Here is a 24337-nt window from a genome sequence, read left to right as displayed (position 1 = left end):
ATCATGTATTAAACCCAATGAGAATACTAAACTCTGAGAAGGGAGATAGGATTAGGGCCTCAGGTCCTATACCACTTTAAATATACCATTCACATTAAGATATATTAACAAAACTATAAAATGGTGAATGATAATACTCTATAAGAGTTACTTATTCTTTTAAAGAACTTCTTTAAATTCTTATATTGCCTCTTGTTTAAAGGCTTTCATTCAGATGATACATCATAACACAGATTAACATTTATTCTGAAAATTACTAAAAGAAAAAAAATACTGCATTTCAAAATTATAAAGTGAATTTTACTAAATGTTGGTCCCCAATCTGTCAGAATCAGCCTCAATTATGAGATAATCTACTTTATATTGGAGAAAACTGTTTTATAGCACTGATGTTTGTTGTAGGCAGTGCATATTGGGTCATTCTTCTTCTACTATAATCCAATGGATAACAGATAAAACATCAATTTACAGTTTCTTCATTTCTTCATGAATTCTCACATAACATCTCAGTTATATCACATCATAACCAAACATCATTCTCTATAGAAAGTCTTATACAGCTTTTGAAGTGGGTCTGGGGTAATAAATTGCTAAGCAAAAGGTAATATAGTGCCTGACACCCAAACTAATAAACCAATGGTGTTTTTGACTAGGTTAAAATAATAAAGAGATTTACCTGCTCCTCTGGTATGATTAAAATCACCTTTAATGACTTTACATGATTTTCCATTGCCGTTGCACACACCACAATGATCTTCCCGTGCTAGAGATCCTAATATTCCATCACAGCCAAATTTCTGTGGGAGAGGGGAAAAAAAATGTACGGCTTCTGCAATTCAGACATTGCTCACAATTTGGAGAGAAGCAAAGCATAGCTGCCCTGCAAAAGGGAGAGAACCACAGGACATTCCTGAAGATAATTCTCACTCCTTTGCTGCGTGCAGATCACTAACTTCCCCACACGCTGTACTAATCCATATAAACACAGTACTTCTTCGCACTTATGACCTAGGACAATGTGGTAGCGGTCATGCGAGAAGGGGTGGAACCAATCTCCTATTTGCCTTGTCCTCTCTCCCTGGTGGTACTGTGATCACCTGGGGATAAGACCAGTACTACCCATAGATTCTTGTGGTCCTCACACAAACAGCAGTTTTGTTTGGCCTTATGCTCACTGTGCAAAATAGGAGAGGTTCTCCTCTGTATTATGCCCCTCCCCACAAGGCTCAAGCACAATCTAATGTCAAATCACACAGTGAACCCTGTTTACTATATTAAAATAAGTATGAAAATGTGTGGAATCCAAATTATATAGTTGCAAATGTAAACTTTATTAATGCTTTATTGAAAAGTTAGCAATACAAATACTTAGCTAAATACAGGAACATTTATTCTACACTAGTTACCATGCCAGGCTTAGTTCTATCGATAAACATAATTGCTAACTCGATGACAGAAAAATAGTTTCTACTGAATACCATATGTTGTTCTGATATGAAGTAAAATATATATTTTTTAAAGTCTGGGGAAGTCATCCAGGGCAGTCAGAATCAACTGTATTAGTGTAAGTGCATGCAGTGAAACCAATAAAACCTCAAGTCCTCTCACAAATCATGAAGACAAGGGCAGGGTAACTATAAAATAAAATAATTCTATAAAAATAGAAATTACTTTGCACTGAAAATCTGTTAGTTTTCAAGCACACGATGATTGTTACTTCATTTCTGCATTATGGTTCTTTAAAATTGAAGAGAGGAAAGTAATATAGATGGGGATTTTTCAAATGAGAATTCTGATCCAGATTCACAAAAGTATTTAGGTACTCGGTCACATTTTAGCAGGATTTAGGCACCTAAGTCCAAAATTAAACCTAAAACCCCCCTGCTCAACTGCTACCTAAACCTAACAGCATCCAAAGTCCCAAGTTAAATACTTTTGACTTTGAAGTTCCACAAATACCTGAAGTTCTGCTATCTGGAATGCACAAAAACACCCACAGTCTTCACAGGACTGAACAATTGTATGCTGGTTTCATACTTAAGCCTTGATGAGATCCACAAATTAGGAATTCCTCTGCTTTGATCTTGATAATATATCAACGATACTTTGATCTTGATAATACATCAAGATCCTCACAAAATGCAGAGGTAGCTGCTGCTCTTTTTTTTAATTTTTTTTAAACGAAAGGGATGGAGAAGGAAGTCCCACTTTTATCCAAAATAGCTTATATGACATACACATGAGACCCCCAAGTTTAATTCCCATCTCTCCTTAAGGATTCAAACCTATCTCTTACTTTTCTGTCCAAATATTCCTCTTGCAGAAAATAATTAAATATTTATTGACAGAAAAAGACAGCAAGTCTCACTAATGTAGCGGTGCTTAGAGCACTACACAAATGGCACACTTGGGTCACAGTCCCGGCTTCAAGGAGTTTTAATGCATTTTATCTAGTGGCTGTTGAATGTAAAATACCTTAAAAGTCCTAGAACCCAGGACACCCTCCCTCCCTTATTTTCTGGAGTTGTGGAAGATGGGGGCTTCATTCTCTCCAAGCAGAGAAAGGCACTGAATCTGCCTGAGTGCTCCCAGGGGAGGGGATTGTTCTCCTGCGTCCTGCTGCCCAGGTTGACCGGGAGCAAATCTGCTCAGCATCTACACATGGGCATTTACACATTTGGTTAGCATCTACACATTTGGTCAGCACCTATATATGGGCTACTGCACAGTAATTATGGCACAGTAATTATTGCATTTGCAAATGCAGTTGACTAATTGACTGCACAGTAAATGTCTGCACGTGTAGACGGTGACATTTTACTGTGCAGTCACTTAGTCAACAACATGGTAAAGCGTCTCATGTAGACACGCCCCTTACGTAACATATCATTATGAGACATAAAGAGATTGGACAGAAGAAACAGTCAGCAAAAGAGGCAAGAAAGGACAGCTGAAGGGTAAAATGCTTCCATAAATCCAGGTCAAACCTGAGGGCAATGTAACAGGTACAGAATTAGCATTCAGCTCGTATTATACATGAATTAGGTCCTTCAGTTACAGCTGATTTTGACCTAAAATACTACATTTCTGAAAGTCAGCTAAATTAAATGCACACACACATATATACGTCAGCATGTCCCACAAATTTGAAAAATGGACCATCCTTTAGAAAAAGAAACCAATCATGGCCTCCACCATTCACCTTAATGCCTATATATTTTGTGTTCTCCCACTAGTCTTTTAGCTACTCCATAGATTCAGAGTTAAGAGAAAAAGTGAAATGAGTGAAATAAATAAAATTATTTTTAAATATTAAATGACAAAATAACAAGGCAGTGACCCTGTATGTGTGTGTGTATGCACACATGTACTTCTGATACAGATATAAATTGGCTCTAAAAAATTGATTCATACCTGGCATCTACCATTAGCACAGATATCTAATCCTTGCAGCCCACACGAAGTCCCATCCATGACCTTTTCTGTTAGAAGAATAGGTTGATCCTTTCCTCCAGGGGAACAAAATAATGCACATGGTTTTTCTATAACATCAATTAATAAAATAAATTAGTTAGTAAAATTGATCTAATATAAGCAAAAATTTTCCAAAGCAATGTTCTGGTAATGATGTCTGGCTATCTTCATGATGTTAATAATAACTGTAATTAAAACTTTAAGACAAATTAATATATGATTCTCAATCTTGTTTTGGAAAATCACTGTTTTGTCCCTGTTGGAAAACAAGAACGTTTTCCTGGGCACATCTACCAGATACGCTTCTGAGAAGTGGTTACCGTGCATTTATTTAGTACTTGGACAAGTGCTAAATAAATGCAGTGCTAAATAAATGCACAGTAACTGAAGTTACTTTGCAGTAGCACTAGCGAATGCCTTTTAAGTGATCCTATTGTGCAGTAGCCTAGCGCCATAGTGTCTTGGCATGGTTTTTGCCATGCAATGCTACTGTGCAGAAGTATCAGCCTACTATGCAGTCAGCATCTCACATAGATGCACCCCCTGTGTACAAAACTTTAGCTTATATAATACTAATGTCATATTCATTGCTGCAATAAAAAGGTACATCAGAGCGAATACTTTCATTGTAATATACTTTCATTTTCATCTATACTTCTAATAGACCACGAAAAAAGAACTTAAAACATTTCAAACTTTCCAAAATGCTAGTCAGAATAAGCAGCAGCCCAAAAGAATAATGCCCCAATTTACAAAGTTTACATTGCTTCAAAAAACAACTAAGAACAAACTCTTCTTTAACAAAGCAAGTGAATTACTATTTATTCCAGTGGTGAACTGTTTTAGTCTGAAGTCAGGCAGTAGAGCAGAGTGGCACCTTAGGCTCCTGACAGACATTAAAGATGAGATGGGATCTTATGTGAGATCCCAACTATCACATTTCCTGACATGCCACATGTGTACATCTGATCCCACTGTGCCATATTGCTGGTGCACAGGGAACCCAATACCAGGCTCCCCCTGCCTGCACTGGCAAGTACCAAACTTTGCTCCCAGCCATGGGAACACACCAAGTGATCCCATGGCTGGGAGTACAAGTCAGCAGATCAGAGCTCCCAGCTTGGGCGGGGCATGGTGCACTCCGTCATCTGAAAGCCCCAATTAGCTGATGGGACCCCTAGCTGGGGGAGCACATGATGAAAACTCCAATCAGCTGCTTCAGAGAAACAAAATTTATGAGGAAAGGTTGAAAGAACTAGGGGTATTTAATCTGGAATAGAAAAGACTGAGGTGGTATTTGACAACTGTCTTCAAACACCTGAAGGGAGATTATAGAGAGGATGGAGATGGGCTTTTCCCTGTGGCTGTAGGGAACAGGACTAGGAGCGATGGCATCAAATGGTGGCAGAAGAAATTCAGGTTGGAGATTATGAAGAACTTTTTGACTATGAGGGTGGTCAGGCATTGAAATGGGTTACCTAGAGAAGTTGTAGGACCTCTGACTTTGGAAATTTTAAAGAGTGAACAGACACTTGGCTGGGATGATTTAGTCAGGGACAAACCAAGAAATCCCTTGGTACTGTAAATAAACTTGAACTGCATATAAAAATGTACTGTTTAATTATACCTAGTATTTCTGAACACACTAATGAAGACTGACAGGATTTGTGATCCAAAAACATGGGGAATCTTTGACAGAAGCTGTAATTTAGTTTTCAGTCTAATTATTTTAAAAATAACAAGAGAAAATATCTGTTTATACAATACTGTTTAAGAATATTAAGCAATACAGTTCTTCCCCTGAGTAGTTATTAATTATACATAATACAGATTGGTTTAAAGCCTCCATCACTGGCATTTTGCATAGACCCATGTGAACAACTCTCAATTTTTATCGAAACAATTAGAATAAATGTGTATGCATGGCTTTTAGCATTTGGCAAAACACTGATCCAGCTTCGTTTTAAGGCAGTGGTTTTCAAATTGTGGGACAGACAAGAACTTTGCAAGGAACCAGCACCACTGCAGCCATGCAGGGGGATGCAGGGGAAGGGAGCCCTGGGCAGGCTCTGCCAGTGGGCTGCTATACCTTGTTGGCTTCAAAATGGTATTTCATAGTTTCATAGTTGGTAGGGTCAGAAGGGACCTGAGCAGATCGTCAAGTCCAACCCCCTGCCATGGCAGGAAAAAGTACTGGGGTCAAACGACCCCAGCAAGGGGTTCTTCTACCTTCTTCTTAAAGATCCCCAGGGTAGGAGCCAGCACCACTTCGCTTGGAAGTTGGTTCCAGGTCCTAGCTGCCCTGACTGTGAAGTAGCGCCTCCTGATGTCTAGTCTGAATTTATGGTTTGTTTTTTGGGAATTGGCTTATAGGTATATGTATATATATTAGAATGGTTCAGGATGGACAAGCAGGGGTTAACTGATTTCTAAGAAGCCTGGGCCTCTCACACACAGAGTTTCATACAGCCCTGGAAACAGACAGGCTATCTAACACAAGGACAATGGATATACACATAGTCTGGGAAAGAAGGGGCATGTACCACACTATTTCCATAACATGAGATAAGGGTAATACCAGATAACAAGGCTCCAGAGATGGGTGGTCTGAGTCCCAGTTTTGGAGGAACAGAACATATTAGGAGAAGGTGTGAAATACCAAATTAGTATGTATGCATGTGATGAGCTACACAGACATGTGATGAACACAGAGAGACCAACCAGCAACAGCCATGGATCCAGTATAATCCGGAGTCTTCAGGAGGGAAGGAGAATACAAAAGCAGAGACTTGAAGGTAACAAAGTGTCCTCTGCCTGGGTCCCTCTGTCCTTCTCCCCAAGAGGGGTCCCTGTCCCCTGGGAGGGTCCCTGAGGCCACCATGAACAGAGGGCACACCACCAGCCCATCTCATCCACCCCACTGGTGGGGGAGGCTCGGCATCCCCTTCCAGGCTGCTGGCATCTGACATTAAGAGAGAGCCTCAGAGTGAAGCCTGCATCTTGACCAGATGTATCCTGATCCTGATGACAGCCCTAGGATTGGTAGTATATAGATTGCTTGATTGTTTGTATTGCTTCTTTTCTGTTATCACTGTGTATCAATAAATTTACCTATTATCAAATGGAAAGGTTGTAGTTGGTCTGAGGGTGGGTCGCTGCTGCCGCCCTCCCCACCCCCAACCCCCTGAACAAGACATCTGGGTCCTAAATCCAGGGTGGGGAAGAAAGGGGGAGGGGTTGCGCTCTATGTCAGTGAGCAATATATGTCAACCCTCATCAAGACGGAATCCAAGGATGAGGAGGTAGAAGGATTGTGGGTTAGGCTACATGGGGGGCAAGGAGAAAGGGATTTGGTGGTAGGGGTCTGCTACAGACCCCCACATCAAGGGGAAGAAAGAGATTCAGGGCTCCTGAGGCAACTCTCGGAGACCATAAAAGCTAAAGAGGCGGTAGTCATGGGGGACCTAAACTACCCGGACATCTGCTGGGAGTCACAGACAGCAAAGTCCCACCGCTCACGCAGGTTTCTAACCTATGTACAGGACCTCCACCTGACACAGGAGGTACACGGTCCCACTAGGGGGAATGCCATACTGGATCTGGTATTGGCAACGGGGGATGACATGGTAGGGGACCTCCAGATTGGTAGCCATCTGGGGGTCAGTGATCACCTAATAATAGAATTCACCATAAGACGTCGAGCGGGTAAGGTAACTAGTAGGGTGAAAGTGCTAGACTTTAGGAAAGCTGACTTCAATGAACTCAGGCGATTAGTCAAGGACGCACTGCAGAGTAGGAGTTTTGAAGTGATGGGAGCCCAAGAAGGGTGGCTGTGCCTTAAGGAAATGAGCCTTTGGGCACAAAGCAAGATGATCCCCGAGCGAGGCAAAAGGGGGAAAGGGACACGTGCATGTTCACCCACACACACACACACACACACACACACACTCTTCCCCAAGATCAGATTTTGACTAAATTGATACCACTGTTTCAGTCCATCTTGGTTATGATGCAGCTAATTATTGCAACAAATTGCATCCATTTTCCATTGATGTTTTTTCTTTTTGATTTTTAGGGAGAAAATATGTTTGGGTTGACAAAAGGATAAAACAGAGATTAAATATTAATTCTCTGGCAAATCTGGGCCTGATTCTGATGCCATTTCAAGATAAATTTGACCTAATTCTGTTAACATCAGGTTGTTCCAGGATTATAACTCAGAAAACTGCAGGAACTGTAATGCTGCTGCTTCAACTCCTACTGCATTCAGAAAAAAACTGCTTTGTGTACAGTATATTCTCTTTTGGGCTATATCTGTGTGCAGTTACGGTCTGTGCTAGACTGAACAAACAAAGGAAATGAAATATATTTGCTTGTCACAAAGAGTCCTTTCTTCATGTGATGCTCATAAAGTTGGGCTAGATCATTATGATCAACATAAACATAAATACTCATCTAATATAAACAGATTGTCATGTCTACACAATTCTGTCATCATCAAAACTGACTTTTCCTCCAAAGGGTCATAATACTTTCTGCAGCAAGGATGCTGCTACAAGAGGGTGCATAGAGATTTAATAGGCGTGGAAGTGGTACATTTATTGATAAGGGGTAAACAGTTATGGTGAACTTGTGGGGACACTGAAACTACTGCTTACAACTATGGACTGTCTAGGGTGCAATACTGCAGGAAAGAACCTAAGGGTCACAGTGGACCATAAACTGGAAATGAGCCAACAGTGTGTTTTTTTGTTTGTTTTTTTTTGCAAAAAAATCCTTTAAAATACAGTGCATACTGTATTATAGGAGCATCCCTTGCAAATCAAGGGATGTGGTTTTGCTCTATTCAACAGGGGTTAGGCTTCACCTGAAGTACTGTGTCCAGTTTTGGACCCTACACTTCAAGAAGGATGTGGACAAATTAGAAGAGAGCAATAGAAATTATTAGAGGCTTCAGAAATGTAACTTATGGGGCCAGGCTGACAGAAGTGGGGTTATTTATGGCAGTCTGAAAAAGAGAAGATTGAGACGGGGGTTGATAACAGTCTGCAAATACCTGAAGGATGGTTAATTGAAAGATCAAGATAGATTATTCTTTGTGGCTACAGGGGACATAAATAGTCAAGGAGCAATGGACTTGAATTTCTGCAAGGGAAATTATTTAGGTTGGGGATTAGGAAGAACTTTTTTCACTATAAGGGTGGTTAAGATTTGGAGCAGGCTACCCAGAGAACTTGTGGAATCTCCTTCCTTGGACATATTTAAGAGTAGGTTAGACAGGCACTTGATTGTGATAGTTTAGTTAGGGATGATCCTGCCTTGAGTAGAGTATTGCTCTAACTTAACTTCCTGAGAGACTAGAGAAAATGGATCTATTCAGCCTCCGCAAGAGAAGGTTGAGAGGCGACCTTGTGGCTGCCTATAAGTTCATCACGGGGGCACAGAAGGGAATTGGTGAGTATTTATTCACCAAGGCGCCCCCGGGGGTTACAAGAAATAATGTCCACAAGGTAGCAGAGAGCAGATTTAGATTGGACATTAGGAAGAACTTCTTCACAGTTAGAGTGGCCAGGGTCTGGAACGGGATCCCAAGGGAGGTGGTGCTCTCCCCTACCCTGAGGGTCTTCAAGAGGAGGTTAGATGAGTATCTAGCTGGGGTCATCTAGACCTAGCACTCTTTCCTGCTTATGCAGGGGGTCGGACTCGATGATCTATTGAGGTCCCTTCTGACCCTAACATCTATGAATCTATGAATCTATGAATCCAGAGCCAACAAGCCTTCAAAAGCCTAGCATGATAGGTGTGCAGGCTAGAGGCACAGCTGGGCCAAGGCAGAAGGCGCTGGAGCCATGGCGGGTGGAGCCCACCCTGCCAAGCCAAACCAAGCCATGGTGGCTGCTCGGATGAGAGGCCCCTGTGCTTGGCTGCACTGCTCCTCTGGGGTAAAGGGAGTGGAGGGGGGTGGGCACAAACAAAATTGTAAAACAAAGCAGAACTCAGCTCAAAAAATGTGAAAACCACTGTTTTATACCTAGATATACAGTATTTTTAAATGTATGATTTTGTTATTATCAATGTTTCTGATAATTTTTTTAAAGCTGCAGTTTAACTTGTGATAAAGCATTTCTAAGTGATCTTGCATCTCAGACTGGATTCATATCTTTATCAACAGTGGCTGAAATTGTGATCATTTCTAGAACTGTTTTTGTAATTCAATTCCTTGGGTTAGTTTCTTTGACAAAAATACATTATGACAATTTAAAAGGAAATTCAATCTAACAGCAGCTATTGTTCACATTCCTTGCAGGAACTTGGGTAGACTATTTCTTTTTTAGACTGTCAGGATTTTGTGCTTACTTTAGTTTTACAGATATCATAAACATCTGAAACTACACTTTCCATGCTTGAGTGCACCCTTAAAGTTAGTAAGCAAGACTGGTACATTGTAGTAGCATCCATGAAGTATGCCAGAACTTGGCAAGCAGTTGCTGGTTGGATTTATAAGAAACTCATGCAAGTCCAAGATATGCATTAAACATGAGCTTCTGCCAAAATCCAGCAGAGGGTATCTCTTTGAAAATGAATGCCAACTACATTGTCTCTGCATTGTCTCTTTAGCTTTGTACCTAAATGTATAACCAACACACATTGTCTTAAACATCTTGGTGCTCCTCTATAAAGCTTAACTTATAGCTTTTATTATTACTGAATTTGACATATCAATATCTAATTTATATCATAGATGATCACTGTGATCTGTACTGGGGACATCCAATGCTATATAAAGACCAGATAATGGATCCTAGGAGTAAGTGAAACCGCCACTTATCCACAGAAGAAATAAGCAGTAAAGTTTAAATGATTTGCTGGGAAATTATTTTGCAGCTCAGGCTTGCAGAACGATAATTTTCTTTTTATTATAATCTCATTTTCAATTAACAGCAATCCTACTCGATCTAGAAAATATATGCATATTACAGGTTCTTAAGGATGCAATTTAGTCATACCATCATCTATAACAGCCTGCCACTGGAGTATGTGCTTCTGATATGAAGATCTGACACTGAAAGCCTGGCATTGCCAGTCCCTGAATGCAGGCGCTCCAGCAGGACAGGAAAGGTTCTCACATATTTTATATTGTAGTCGAGGACCATGACAATCTCCTTCAGGACCAGGCCTAGAGAAGATGATATAAACACTTTTATTATTGGTTGGTGACATTTTAGTCAAACTCTTAGAACATAGCCCAGTTCACTCAGTCTGTACAAAAAAATTGTTTTAATAAACAGACGTTTTAATAAAATAGTTTGTTTTCCATAAAAAAGCAAGAAGATTCACTAACAACAATTCAAACTTTTTATATAAATTACATTTCTGTTGTATTTCTGGTTAACTATTTTCATATATAAGAATTACAAATGCCAGCCTTTCGTTTACACGTAGGCATTAGGAGAAGAGGAAATTCACCTTATATCTCCAAGAAAGATTATTAGAACCTCCAAGTGATTTTTCAGTATTATTAAGGATACTTTTCAGCCCCTGACTGAGCCAAAGCTATTCTAAAGTCATCAGTGAGGGGACACAACAATTTCATCTACTTCAGACTGACTTTCTTCAAGTTGTTGATGCAACATTATAATGGCCACAGACAGGTATTCAGTTCTCTGGAATTCTTACTGGTAGAAAAACAGCCCAGGAACTTGAGTGTAAATGTGTTCCAGCTCCTTGCTGGAGAACTACACAGGCAAGCTCTGGGGACACTATGGGACTGCTCCCTGGCCTTCGTAGGGGAGCCCATTAGAGGAGCCTAAGTTGTCCTCAGTTAGCACCTGGCAGGGGACAGGCTGTCAGTTAGCAGGTGACAGACAGCCCCAGGAAGTTCCAGCTGTTTGGTGGGATAAGGAGGGGCCATATTATCATAAGATAATAGATCCCTATCCTTGCACTCCTCCAGGCCAATCCAGAGGAATGTAGGCGGAGGGTGGGGGGTGACATGCGGCCATGGTAGCAAGTCTCAGGCAGCCTTCTTGCTGGGCACTGCAGCCTGCCTCCCCCACTCTGCTCCAGGCTGACCAGAACAGTACAGGGAAAGGCAGGGGCATTCTCCCATAGTGGGAACTTGTCCAGAAAGTTCCTTTTGTAAGAGAATCCCTCCCCCATCCTGCCAATCAGTTGGTTGGAGAGAGGGAAGGGGAATTTTTCAGGGCAGGGTATCCAAAGAGCTCACTAATAGCTCATTCCTGAGTGGGCTATCCTGGGTCAGTGGTCTTGCTCCTGTCCTCTCCCTTGGAGAGATGGAGAGAGATCAGAGGATTGTGGAATATTGGGTGCCGTCCACACCTGAGACAAGTATACGGCCATTCAAGTTAGACTGGGAGGACAGAGATCTTCCTGGTAGTATATGATCTAACTTCTTGCAGAAGAGCCAGTTCTCTTCCACAAGAAATCCAATGAATAACTTAACGTGTTTTTTGTGCTGGAAGAAAAACTTCTCTGGCATAAATGAGACATTTTCATGACCAATGTTACAGACAGTTTTTCTCTCTATGCTTTCCTCTGACTCTTCAGTTGATCCTATGGGTGCTAATTAAAGGAGAGGACAAGCAGAAGATAGGAACTGGAAAGCATTCAATTATTGGGAAACCTTGCCTGGAAAATGAATGGAAATGAAAATAAGGCATCTCTGAAGTCTGGAAATAATTCATGGGTATGCAGCTGGAAGTAACATTCACATGGGAGGGAACTAGGGCAGCATTTTGTCTTTTCTACTAGACACCTTGCTGTAGTACATTCATTGTTTTTTCTTCTTTTTCCTTTTTACAAAATCCTCTGTTCTTCAGTCTCCACATCCCTTGTGTCCTCTTGTCTTTAGCTCTGTTCTGGAGTGTCTCTCTTCTATCTTCTCCATCTTTATTTTCAGCCTTCAGAATATTGTCCCTTCCTGTTCCCACCTCCCACTTTCCACTCTACTTTTTCCTGCTCTTATATACTCCTTTCTTTTATGTTTTAAAAATGAGTGACCTGCAAAGAAAAAGTTGGTTTTGACCAACTGGGAGGAAAGTATGTTTTAGTTGGTTAGTTACATACCTGAAGTAATAGACTGGCCCGATTGATGTCATTAGTAAAACTGGATTGGTCTTCAATGGGGCAAAATTACCATGTCTGCATTTCTTTAATTATTTCATTCATAGCTTTTTCATTTAAATGCCTGTAAAACTGCTAGAAGGAAACTTCTTTATGTAAAACTTTAAGTATCTGTCCTTCTAAACAGACATTACAAAATTCAGTTTTTCTTCTTCAAGTTTTTTGGAATAAGAAAAGACATGGCCTGATATTATGAATATTTTTCCAGATTTAAAAAACCCCACCAAAACCTAAATAACTAATAACAAAGGGCTTTCCTTCCTTTGTGGGTCACCTTTAAAAATGTGGTTGTATTGTTCCTGCTCTGTTGTTCTCACTAGTTTTACATAGTGTAAGCCCCAACAAAAAACAAGCCTCCCAAAACATAAATCTTCAGCAAAATTGAGAAAATATTCAAATATAGCCTATGAAGATACCCGCTTTTTAAATGAGTTTGCTTCAATTAGGTCTGTTCCTTGCATATTTAAGTGAATATTTTAGTGAATCCATTTACAGTTGGAAACATTCCTCGATATTACAAATTTTAGATAAACAATGGAACAATGTGAATTTTTAAATTGTAAAATTTTACAACAGAAGCTACATTATGAAAGCTATACATCTCCAACTAATAACGCCAATGAAAACTAGAGAGCACAGCTCAAATCTTAAATACTGAATACTTGTAATGAACAAGAAAAGAGTAGCTTGATGGAATTATTTGGAAAAAATCATTTAGAAGAAGATACTTATTTGGGAAACCAGCAAGGGATTTCCACATAGAAAATGAATAATAATACAGGGAAACAGTTCACTATGAATGCTTTTTTTCCTCACAAGTTTATATAACTCAATAAGCTCCTGTATCAGAGGAAGGGAAATTCACAACAATTTTTTTGAAGGAATTCACGATCCATCGTAAACCTGATACATTTCCGCTTTCCCATTAGTCAGTATCCCTAAAAGAAAAATTGTCTACTTGTAGCATGCATGTGGCAGCACAGCTCTATGGTGATCAGGTTTGATTATTAACCCCTGTTAAACATACTAAAAATACTGAAGCACAAAACAAAGGAAAACTGAACTTTTTTTTTACCCAGGACATTTGCGTTGTCGACTGCTGATTCCAGTGTTGCAAGTTCTGCTGCAAGTACTCCAGGCGCTCCATTCTCCCTCCAAATGTTCAGGAAAAGAGGTCCGACTCATACATTCGCCAGCTTTACACCACTATTGCAAAATGCAGTTCTTAGGTGAATAAATCAGGACACATCCAAAAAAATTAACTGCCTTACCTTTCCACTGATAGCACAGCATAAACTGGTTTACTGAATGCACTAATAACAGCATTATGTCAAAGGAAATTATTCGAATTCCTTGATCTAACTCCCAACAGGATTTTTTTTTCCACGGATGCCACTAGAAATTGCACTTGCCCTTATTTCATACCATTCTGGTCTTCATGGCCTTTTAGCTTCCCCTGTCATTCAGTTGCCCCCCAAAAAGCACTGAAATGAGGAAGGCAAATGAAGAGCCAGTACACAGAGGATTTGTCTACACATTGCCATATGGCAACATTGTTACCTTTTGGAAGTACTAAAGCATGGTGCAGTAACCACTGATACTGTGCTGTACACATGGTTCATGGTTATTTTTAGCAGCTACTTCACTGTAGCAGCGCATTATAATGGGGGTAACACACCGCTATGGCGAAGTAGCTGCTGGTCACATGTAGACATCTATGGATGATACTTCACTGTAGCACATCGCACCACGTGTAGATGCACCCATTGTGTAGAAGTTTACCTCACAGTAAATCTAGGTTGGAGTAAATGCATATGCAGACAAGCCCTGGGAGTACATATTTATATAATCAGGTTATAGGCAGTTCTAGATTTGACATATATACTCAGTGTATTTTTGCAACTTTTAATCCAAGCTGATGCAACATAATGGAGATTACTGATAGTTTGAATGGCGTACCATGAAAATAGAAGGTTCTTAGATTTTAAAAGATATTTGGTCAAATCCTCATTCTACTGAGGCCAAGAGATGTTTTGTACTAGCTACTTCCACACATATATATCACCTGCTGGGAGTGAACTACCACAATTCTCCTCTTATTTGCCTTCTGCATATTATTTGTTATATTATATTCATTGTATTGTATTGTATATTTCTGATAGATGTAAGGTTAAATATTTCTCTCTTGACAGAATAGATGCATCTTTTTCATTGAATTGAAAAATTCTGGTGCCCAGATAGCAGGTAATACTGGTGCCCAGATAGCAGGTAACTGACATATCAGAACTGTGAGAGCATGTGTATAGCTATTTTGTACATCTGAAATAGACATATACACACCATCTTATATTGTATCTGAGCAACAATAGCAGAAATAAGTTATTAATACATCATGTGAGGTACAACTTCCACGAACTAAAAGGCTAGTCACTGGCTAAATTCTGGTAAGAGGTAAAACTTATAATACCCGTGTCGGTATAAAACAGCCTAACTCTGTAGACTGGTGGTATGACACTAATTTAGAATCATAGCAAAGTAGGCCTGGAAGGGACATTACAAGGTCATTCAGTCCATCCCCTTGCTCAAGGCAAGATGGCCCCTGCTAAACCAAACCAGCCAAAAAGTTTAATTGTTTCTTCTTTTTTAACTTCCAGGGTTTTTGCCAAATTCCTGTTTGACCATCTTAAATTTCACCTGGACTTTCAACTGAAGAACATATTCTTTTTTATTTTTGTCCAAAGCTGCTGTTATCATGGTAATAATGTATGTTTACAATAATGTAGCTCCTAAATGTAGCTCCTCATTACCTCCTAAATGAAAAAGCACCCCTGAGAGTACTTGAGGAGGCCCCTAGGGGGTACATGTGGGCGGGCAGGGACGGAGTGCCACCATGAACCATCCTGTACTGCCTGCCTGGCTGGACGTGGGAGGAAGGGTAAGCTTGCACGCAGCGGCTGGCACCACTTCACATTTGGCCATGCACCTCGCTCCCTCCCCTCCATGCCCAGCTGCTGGGGTACACTGTTCCATGTCTGGCTGCAGGGGCAGGGGCACATTGATCCAAAAAAGATGAAAACCCCTGACTTAAGCAAAACAGAGTGCCATCAAGTAGTGCAGTGGTGGGCAATTATTTTAGCTGGAGGGCCACTTAATGCATTTTGGGGAGCTGTTGAGGGCCTAATACATAAAACCTTTCATCAGATATCATTTTAACAAATTATAGATTAAAAAAAATCATATACTAAAAATCAAATACCTGTTATGAAAATATTTTAATTTTATTCCAAAAATTAATGTTTTGTCCTGGTTTATGCTTTTATTTTTTTGAGTAGTGTATATAGAAGTGATTGCATAATAGCTCAAAATAAAGACTTACTATTGTATACTGTGGGGATGTGCGGGAGTGTGTGTGTGGGTGTGCAGTGTGTGTATGTGGGGGGTACATGTGTCAAGGGGTATGGATGTGTGTGCATATATGGGGGTGCTGTCTGCACACTAGGTCCCAGGAGCCAGCCAGGAGTTGGGAAGAAAGAGAGCAGTGGGCACGTACAGCAGAGCTCACCTGGGTAGTGCGGTACAGTCCAAATCCCCCCACCCCCGAAACTGGTCTGTGGCTGTCCCCACACCCACTCCTGGCCAGGACAGCCCATATTGCACTCTTGCCTGAACTCACCCTATGTCCCCGCCCACCAAATAGCACCTGGCCCCAGCCCCAGCCAGCATGCACAGCTTCACAGCAGGGCTGTTGCCACAGCTTTCTGGGAACTGCTTGGCTCCCACCACCTTCAACAGCTCCTCCTTCTCCTCATCCTACCCCTGTTGCACTGCTTTCAGCAGCAAGTAAGGTGAGGAAGCCATGTGGACACATACAGGGCAGCAGATATCTGGCCAGGTGGGTAGGAAGCTGCAGCCAGGTGGCTCCTGCCCCAGTTCACAGGGCTCCAGCTCCTGGCTCCTTTTCACCCACTCAGCCACCCACAGATCACTGATCATCACACTGGGTGGGCAGAGTGGATGGTAGGCAGCATGAAGCTGAAGCCCCACATGCTGGAGCAGGAACTGCATGGCTGTAGCTTCCTACCTGCCTGGCTGGGCATCTTCTGCCAGGCACGTATCTCCATGGCTTCCCCAAGTTACCTACTGGCTGGAGCAGGGCAACAGGGATAGGAGGAGGAGAAGCCACTGGAGGAGGTGGGGAGATGAGCAGTATTTAGGTGGCTGTGGCAGCAGCCCTGCTGGGAAGCTGTATACATTGGCCGGGGTCATGGCCAGGTGCTGTCTGGAGGGCATGGGGTGAGTGCAGGCAGAAGCATGACATGGGCTGCCCTGGGCAGAAGCAGGTGGGGCTTGACCCCATGCAGACCACTGTAGGGGCAGCCATGGGCAAGATATGATCAATTGGTGGGCATGTGCCCATGAATTGGATCTGATTAGTTGGCAGACTGGATCTGATTAGTTGGCAGACTGGATCTGGCCTGTGGGCCACATTTTGCCCATCCATGGACTAGTGTAATATAAAGCTCATCTTGGATGGACAGAAAGGAAAGGGAATTAGCAACCCTTATGGCCCTCCCCCTCTCCGCCCCCCAACCAAGGGCAAACATGTGTTGTGTTTGGTATCCATCTACACTTACAGAAAACCACGTAACTTAGATGGATTCCACGTCAGGCTATTTGAGGCTACAGACAGACATTACACATAAATCGGTTTAAGTGATCAGAGACTGGTTTAAATCTGTAACAGAACAGATGTTCAGTGCACATAAACCAGTTTGAAAGTGGCTGAAACCAGTTTGAGATAAACCTGGTTGAATCTAGTATCAGACTTAACTGATATGGCTTAAACTGGTTTATGCAATGCCTGTCCTAAGCCCCTTGCTGGTTTAAGATAAACCAGATACCGCTAGCATCCTGACATGCTCTCTGGGCTGGGTGGGGCTCTCTGCTCCACAGTGGGGCTGGTCTCTCCCCTCTGCTTCCTGGCTGCAGCTCTAGCAGAAGCTTGCAGGCATAGAGAGTCTGCCTGGTTTCTCCCCTCTGCCTTACACAGACACCTCAGCGTTAGCTAGCACAGGGTTTTTCAACCTTTTTGGGTCAGTGTACCCCTGGCAGCTGGTCAAAAAGGAAGGAGTCCCCTTGTGGCCAGACGTACGGGGGGGGGTCCCCCAGCAGCCAATTGGCAATGGGGGGGTCCCCTGCAGCCGACTGATGACCAGGCTAGTGGCACGGCAGTGGCAGAAGTGCTGGTGTTGGCACCCACTACCAAATACCCCCTGAGGCCATCCTAAGCAACCCCAGGGGTACGCATATCCCCAGTTGAAAACCCCTAAGGTAGCAGACCACATGCTGGCTATGGTCTGTACTGTGAGAGACAACAGGCAGACAGACTGTTTGGAGCTAATCAACAGCTAGCTTAATGTCCTTCCTTGGAAGAGCTGTTTAAGAAGAGCTGTTCAAGAAGAGATCCCTTAGTTAATGGAGAGAGGCTTTGTTTTCTTAATGCATTGATAAACACTGAGTTAGGGGTGATAACATTCCCTGCTGGGCTGCTCAGAGTGGTGGGGGGGAGGGAGCAATAATCAGAGCGTCCTGCCAGTGCCTGGCCATGTCCCCCTCAGCTCAGTCCTGTGAAAGCCAAGGGAGGGCTGCTTTAGCATCCCCCGGTTTCTAGCCTGAGCCACTGCAGGCATGTGCCTGCATTTCTGGGATTTTTTTTCGGTTACAAAACTGATTTAGCCTAGCCAGGTTAGACTAACCTGCAAAGATTGAATCAATTCAGGCTCAGGTTTTTTGAATGTCTGTCCCTAGCCTGAATGTCTGCACCTAGTCTAAAGGAATATCCTTGGTACGACTGTACTCCAACCCCCTACAAATTTAAACTTCAACCCTATTTCAAAGCACATTGATGATAGGACTCCTCAATGAAATGCTTGTAAGAATTGTATAACATGGGACAAGAATGTTTTTCTTCCTGACCTTGCTCTTGAGAGTCCATTTCTCAATCTTGAAAAATGGCTAAGCCATTTTTTGCTGAAATTTTCAGGGGAGATTGAAAAAAAAACCCTCAAAAATACCAGACTGGGGCAGACACCTGGAATAGACAGTGAAAGTCTGTCAGAGTTACAGGCAATTCAAAACAGCAGTCTTACAATGGAAAGTATTGGCAATCTTAACAGCAGATATTGCTACCTACTTTGCCTCCAACAGAACTTTGAGACTCATTTCTAAATGCATGATAGACTTACACATGTATTTGTTTTCTCAGAAAACAGTTACCTGCTATTCAGTGCACAGATGTGTTATATTACAATATGACATAGTGCAGTCATGCCTAGTTTGCCAGCATCACTAGGGTGATTCCATTATTTTAAAGAAATGAAAATGAATAATGGTTTGGTTCCTGTTGTATACTAATGATACTTTCTGAAATCTCTATCTTATTCTATTCATGGTTTTATTTGTTTTTTTAGATGATGAAAACTGTCCTTGGCTCACTATTTTATGATTCTAACAGCAAATTATCACTAGGGGAGACTGCGCTGTGCTGTCAATACAATACCATGAGAATAACAGAATAAATGCATATTGGCTGTGCAACTATTTTTTTTAAGTTGGCTTACAAACTGGACATCTATTTACATTCACATTTGGTAGAAACTATCTCAAGTCGGAGAGCTGTCGACGGACATGTAACAGAATTCTTGCCATAAGTGACTGCTGAATTTTTTGATGATTCATTCACCAAAACTGTCACTACTTTGGATGCAGTGACATTTTAAAACTTATCTTTAAAATACAAGTTTTCTGTAACAATTTTATGTCGTAAATCTGAACTGGTTCTTTTCAGGAGATTAATCCTAATAAACAGTGTTTGTGAGCTGAATACTCATTGTGAGCTCCCATCAGAGATCTTTATGTCTCTGAAAATAAATTGATATTTTTGTTCACAATAAAGTATAGGAACTGGGCAATAATGACATGACATTTATAAAATACATTATAAAATCTAGTTTAAACAAGGTAATGTCAGCATGAAAACATCTTTTTTTTTTGGCTATGTTAGAAATAGCACACTCTTCACAGAGACAGATTCCAATCACACAAATAAACTGCTTTTCTACATAAATATTTCATTAGGAAAATGCCCATATGTAAATCCAAATATTTCCATACTACAAACAAGCCTTCCCCATTTTCTAAACAAAATAAACAGTCAGCACAACAGAATCTTCACCTAAAACTGTTATCTTTTCAAAATAATTTATGTTTTATTAACAGAGTACAGAATAAATAGGGACATCAAAAATGAACAGGGGGAGTGATCAACTCTGCTCATTTGAAAACAAAAGATATTAACCGTGGGGGAAATGTAAAATGTGTTAATTGGTGAATGGAATACTTTCCCTTTATGTTGAATGTAAATCATACTCAAGTATTTATCATTAATTACAGCATTGTCTAGGTGCTAATCATGTTAATGTTAGAATATCTAATATCAATCCATAGTCGTTATATAGCAAAACTGACTTTAATTATAACTGCATCTGTGTAAGACTAAAGAACCAGATAGAGATCATCATAATTTTTTTTGAGTACTGCTGCAAAAACCCAAGCAAGTGTATTTGTATGTACAGGGAAAAATTCTTTCCTTACAGTATAGTAGCTTCATGTTAAGATGCCTTAATCTCAGAAACATCTAGATTCACATTACAAATTTAAAATGATTCATCTCAACTTAAAAGTAACGAGCACATGACTTTGTAGAAGCAATTTCCAAAACTTAATTAGAATAAATTAATTGCTGTGTTTCTTCTGTTAACAACAGAAGTAAAATCAGTATCATACCTTTCCAGTTTCACAGTCTGTTCCATCCATTGGTGGATCCAGTTTAGTTTTGCATTCCTTCTCACCTTCCACCTTACACCATAACCCAGTGCAAATAACATGCTGAAAAACAAACATATGCCGCTAAGAACCGAGGTCCCTAACGCAAAAATGACTGTGTTTACAATCCATTAATTTCACCTAGTTGCCAGTTTAATGGTATACAGTCTGTACAGAGCCAGGTTAAAAACATGAATACAAATTAGGAATTCAATTTTCAAAGGGGTGGAAATCCTGTTTGCACTTTCCTTGAGTTGGAGACAGTGGCACTAAACCATCTGTTGTTCTATTGGGCTAGGGAGAGACATTACACACAAACCAGTTTAAGTGATCAGAAACTGGTTTAAACCTGTAACAGAACAGATGGTTCAGTGCACATAAACCAGTTTGAAAAGGACTGAAACCAGTTTGAGATAAACCTGGTTGAATGTAGCATCAGACTAAATTGATTTGGCTCAAACCGGTTTATGCAATGTCTGTCCCAGAACACCTTGCTCATTTAAGATAAATCAGAGTCCCCCAGCATCCCGGCATGCTCTCTGGGCTGGGTGGGGTTCTCTGCTCCACAGCAGGGCTGGCCTGTCCCCTCTGCTCTCTGGCTGCAGCTCCGGCAGTGACTGCAGGATGCTCACCATCCTCCCCTCACCATTCCCTCCTAAGCAGGATTTCCCTGCTCCACCCTGCCTTGCAGAGAGGTGTCTGTATATTAGCTAGCAGACCATATGCAGGCTATGGTCGGTGTTGAACCAACAGGTAGAATCAACAGGCAGAATCAACAGGTAGCTGGTAAGGTCCCTCTGTTGTTTTCTTAATGGGGTAATAAACACTGAGTTAGGGATGACAGACATTGTTATCAATTCCCTGCTGGTCTAATCAGTGTGTCCTGCTGGAGCCTGGCCACATGCTGTGCAAGGGAAGGGAGGGCTGCTTTAGCACCCCCCAGCTTCTAGCCTGAATCACTACAGGCATGTGTCTGCAATTCTGGGATGTCTGTTCAGTTACAAACTGCCTAGCTAGGTTAGACTAACCTGCAAAGATTGAATCAATTCAGGCTGAGGCTTTTTCAATGACTATCCTGAGCCTTGGTGGGAGGAAAGAATTCTAGGAACCTATACATAGTTTCACAACCCTTGGATGTTGCAAATCTATTGGAGAGCTTTATCCAGCATACCAGTTTTGCCATTGCACAGATTCACTGTCTTGGAGGTAGTGCTAACTGGTTTGGAACACCCTGAAAATGAGGATTTTCTACCCACTAGCACATAATTTCAGAGCAAATTCAAGCTACGTGCTGAGGCCAGGATCTGTCCCAACATATACTGACAAAAACCAGGTAGGCTTACCTGGTTTGTCTGACAAAATTAAAATAAAGCTACTAAGCAATTCTTGTTATTGCCACTCACTCATGCATGGAGAACAGAGAATGCCAGCATGGTTCTAAAAATGGAAGTAGGACTTAGAAGTGAACATAGTTAAGAAATCTTATATAGATTGCTATGAAGTATATTCACTATGCACAATAAAGGATAGTAGACTATTTGAGGCTTACAGTGAAACTGAAATGTTTAACTGAAAACTGAAATGGAAAATTTCACAACCACAGCTAAGTGCACTGAATCCAACCTCCCTTCAACAGGGTAATCAGGTGAATAAACACTTTTAATATTTTTCCTACCTATAGTAAAATTCAATTCATATTTCTCAGTTTGGATCACATCAAAGAATCCACTGTAGTGGAAATACCAAAAATAAGTTCTGTTGTATTGCCAATAAGCCAGAATATGCCAGGAAGCTTTCATATATTAGAAGTTTTACTGAAAATGTATTTTCACACTGAATGCCCTGCTACAGGGAAACACTCAGGGGAGTGTTCAGCTCATAAGTGCTTTACTCAGCCTTAATTCAACTTTACAGATCATCCTGAACTCAGGTATGAACTGTCTAATTGTCAAGATTAAAGTGAGTTTCCAACCCCTGAATGAATTTACACAAAACTCCTACTTTTCTTCTTTAATACATAAAATATTTTCCAGACTATTAGGCTCGCTGATGACTTATTCAAATGTCCCCTGTTTACACCTAATGGTCCCTCCTTCACAGTATACTTCCACTTCACCATAACCTTTTTCCTTCCTGGAAGCAGGTCAACTCTTAACTAAAGCCAACATTCACACAGAATAGATACTAAGAAGATGACAAGGCGGGTATAATTTTTCTTCACTAAGAAGTCATTTCATTGTAGATTTTAGAGATGAAAAGAAGAATTAATCATTGAATCCATCCTCTGCATTAGAACAAGACAGATTTTATTCCTTTTCAAGAGAAAATCTAGCCATGAACATTACTACTTATTGTAATTCCCCAACTGACCTTGGTAACCTTTAATTTTCCCCTCATGTAAGAGCTATACAGCTAGTCTATTCTTGAGAGAAAGAGATCAAGTTTGGAATCATGACTTCCTCCCCCTTCCTTCTTTTTTTTCCCCCTATTATGTTCCCCCCTTACCTGGAAACCAGATGGAAGCGAACAGGGCCAGCTGGGGCTGGATCACTGCCTGAAGGTTATTGCTTGCGCAGCCTGATATGAACAGTTCAGGGGCAAGAAGAATCAGGAGAGAGAGGGGGATAAAAGAAAAAGATCAGCAGCAGGTTCTCAGAATCCAGGGCTGCTAGAATAGAAGATGCACTGTTTCTAGCTTAAATTACTTAGTATGCTGGCAAATCTAATAAAAGTGTGTATGCCAAAGAGGATGCACGAAAAGGTGTTTAAATATTATGTTTGCTAAACATATGGTACCTTAAAAAACCTCATTGTAAGGAAACATCATTCACAAATGGTTGCATCTCTGCCAGGACTTGAAGGTGAACTGCAAGCATTAGCCCATGTCTAATATATAAAGATGTCTGAGTAATCACTTAAAAGAAAAACAAGGAGAATTATTTAAATTGGCCTATCAGGCCAATTCCTAAAGACAATGCAGAAATGACAAGCCATCAGAAATTCCACCATATCATAATCCTTCTGTTTCAAGTAAGAAATGATGAAGACGGAACCTCACTAAAGAAAAGATGCTGGAAAATTAACCTTTCATAGTTCAGATGATATAGCTATTTAATAATTTATGTTCAAGGATTCACATCTCCAAATGACTATAATTATACCCCTTTTAGCTTTCAACTTATGCCCAAAGAAATATACCTACCTAGGAATGCAAAACTGTTTATGTATGAAGCCATAGCTACTTATAAAACAAAGAGAATTCTTCCAATTATGAAAAACATGGAATCAGATTTATGAAGATTTAGGTGCCAGTAAGTGTAAGTAGGATTTTCAAAATTCTGTAAGTAGGGTCCAAACAATTGGAATCAGACACCTTATTTGTTTACATGATTTTGTAAATTCTACTAGATGCCTAGATATACATTTAGGCTACTAAAAAGCTTATGAACTGTGTCCCTATACAGATTCCACTTACACTTATCCTTGAGACAAAGTGACCAGTTTAGATGCCTAGTATACCTTAAGTGACCTCTGATATAAAACTATAATGAATGGAAGTGTAAGAAAGCAAGAAAATATTAGAGAAAAAGAACATGGAGAATATTTTTTTTCCTGAATTGGAAACTAGGCTATATAAAAACTCTACTGTTGGGCCTTCATCCTATATCAAGGGGCCTGAAAACAATCACCGCCTCAAGAACACAGACCTCTGAATGGCTTCAGATCTACTAAAGATGTCAGTTCATATCATGTCTTTAAAGTCAAATGATGAAGTCTTTTAGCTCTATGCCTGCTGTCAATTACCAAGGCCAGTCTGCTTTTAGGTGCTGCTTAT

The 24337-nt window shown here is 40.8% G+C and overlaps 1 protein-coding gene across 5 annotated transcripts in view; it reads right to left on the bottom strand.

The window, feature by feature from the left end:
• ADAMTS19 (ADAM metallopeptidase with thrombospondin type 1 motif 19) overlaps positions 1-24337 on the bottom strand; it is a 271308-nt gene that overhangs the window by 67206 nt on the left and 179765 nt on the right. For 3 of the 5 annotated variants that reach the window (XM_025214090.1, XM_025214093.1, XM_025214095.1), the window contains exons 11-15: positions 20464-20565; positions 13694-13824; positions 10482-10651; positions 3415-3542; positions 677-797 (exon numbers count right to left, since the gene is read on the bottom strand). In XM_025214090.1, coding sequence (XP_025069875.1) covers positions 677-797; positions 3415-3542; positions 10482-10651; positions 13694-13824; positions 20464-20565 — 652 coding nt within the window. The remainder of the gene's footprint in view (positions 1-676; positions 798-3414; positions 3543-10481; positions 10652-13693; positions 13825-20463; positions 20566-24337) is intronic. The other 2 variants (XM_025214092.1, XM_025214094.1) reach the window with 2 other exon arrangements.

The sequence above is a fragment of the Alligator sinensis genome, unplaced genomic scaffold (assembly GCF_000455745.1).
Source record: "Alligator sinensis unplaced genomic scaffold, ASM45574v1 scaffold1001_1, whole genome shotgun sequence".
Classification (NCBI taxonomy): domain Eukaryota; kingdom Metazoa; phylum Chordata; order Crocodylia; family Alligatoridae; genus Alligator; species Alligator sinensis.
This window is presented reverse-complemented; position numbering and strand designations above follow the sequence as displayed.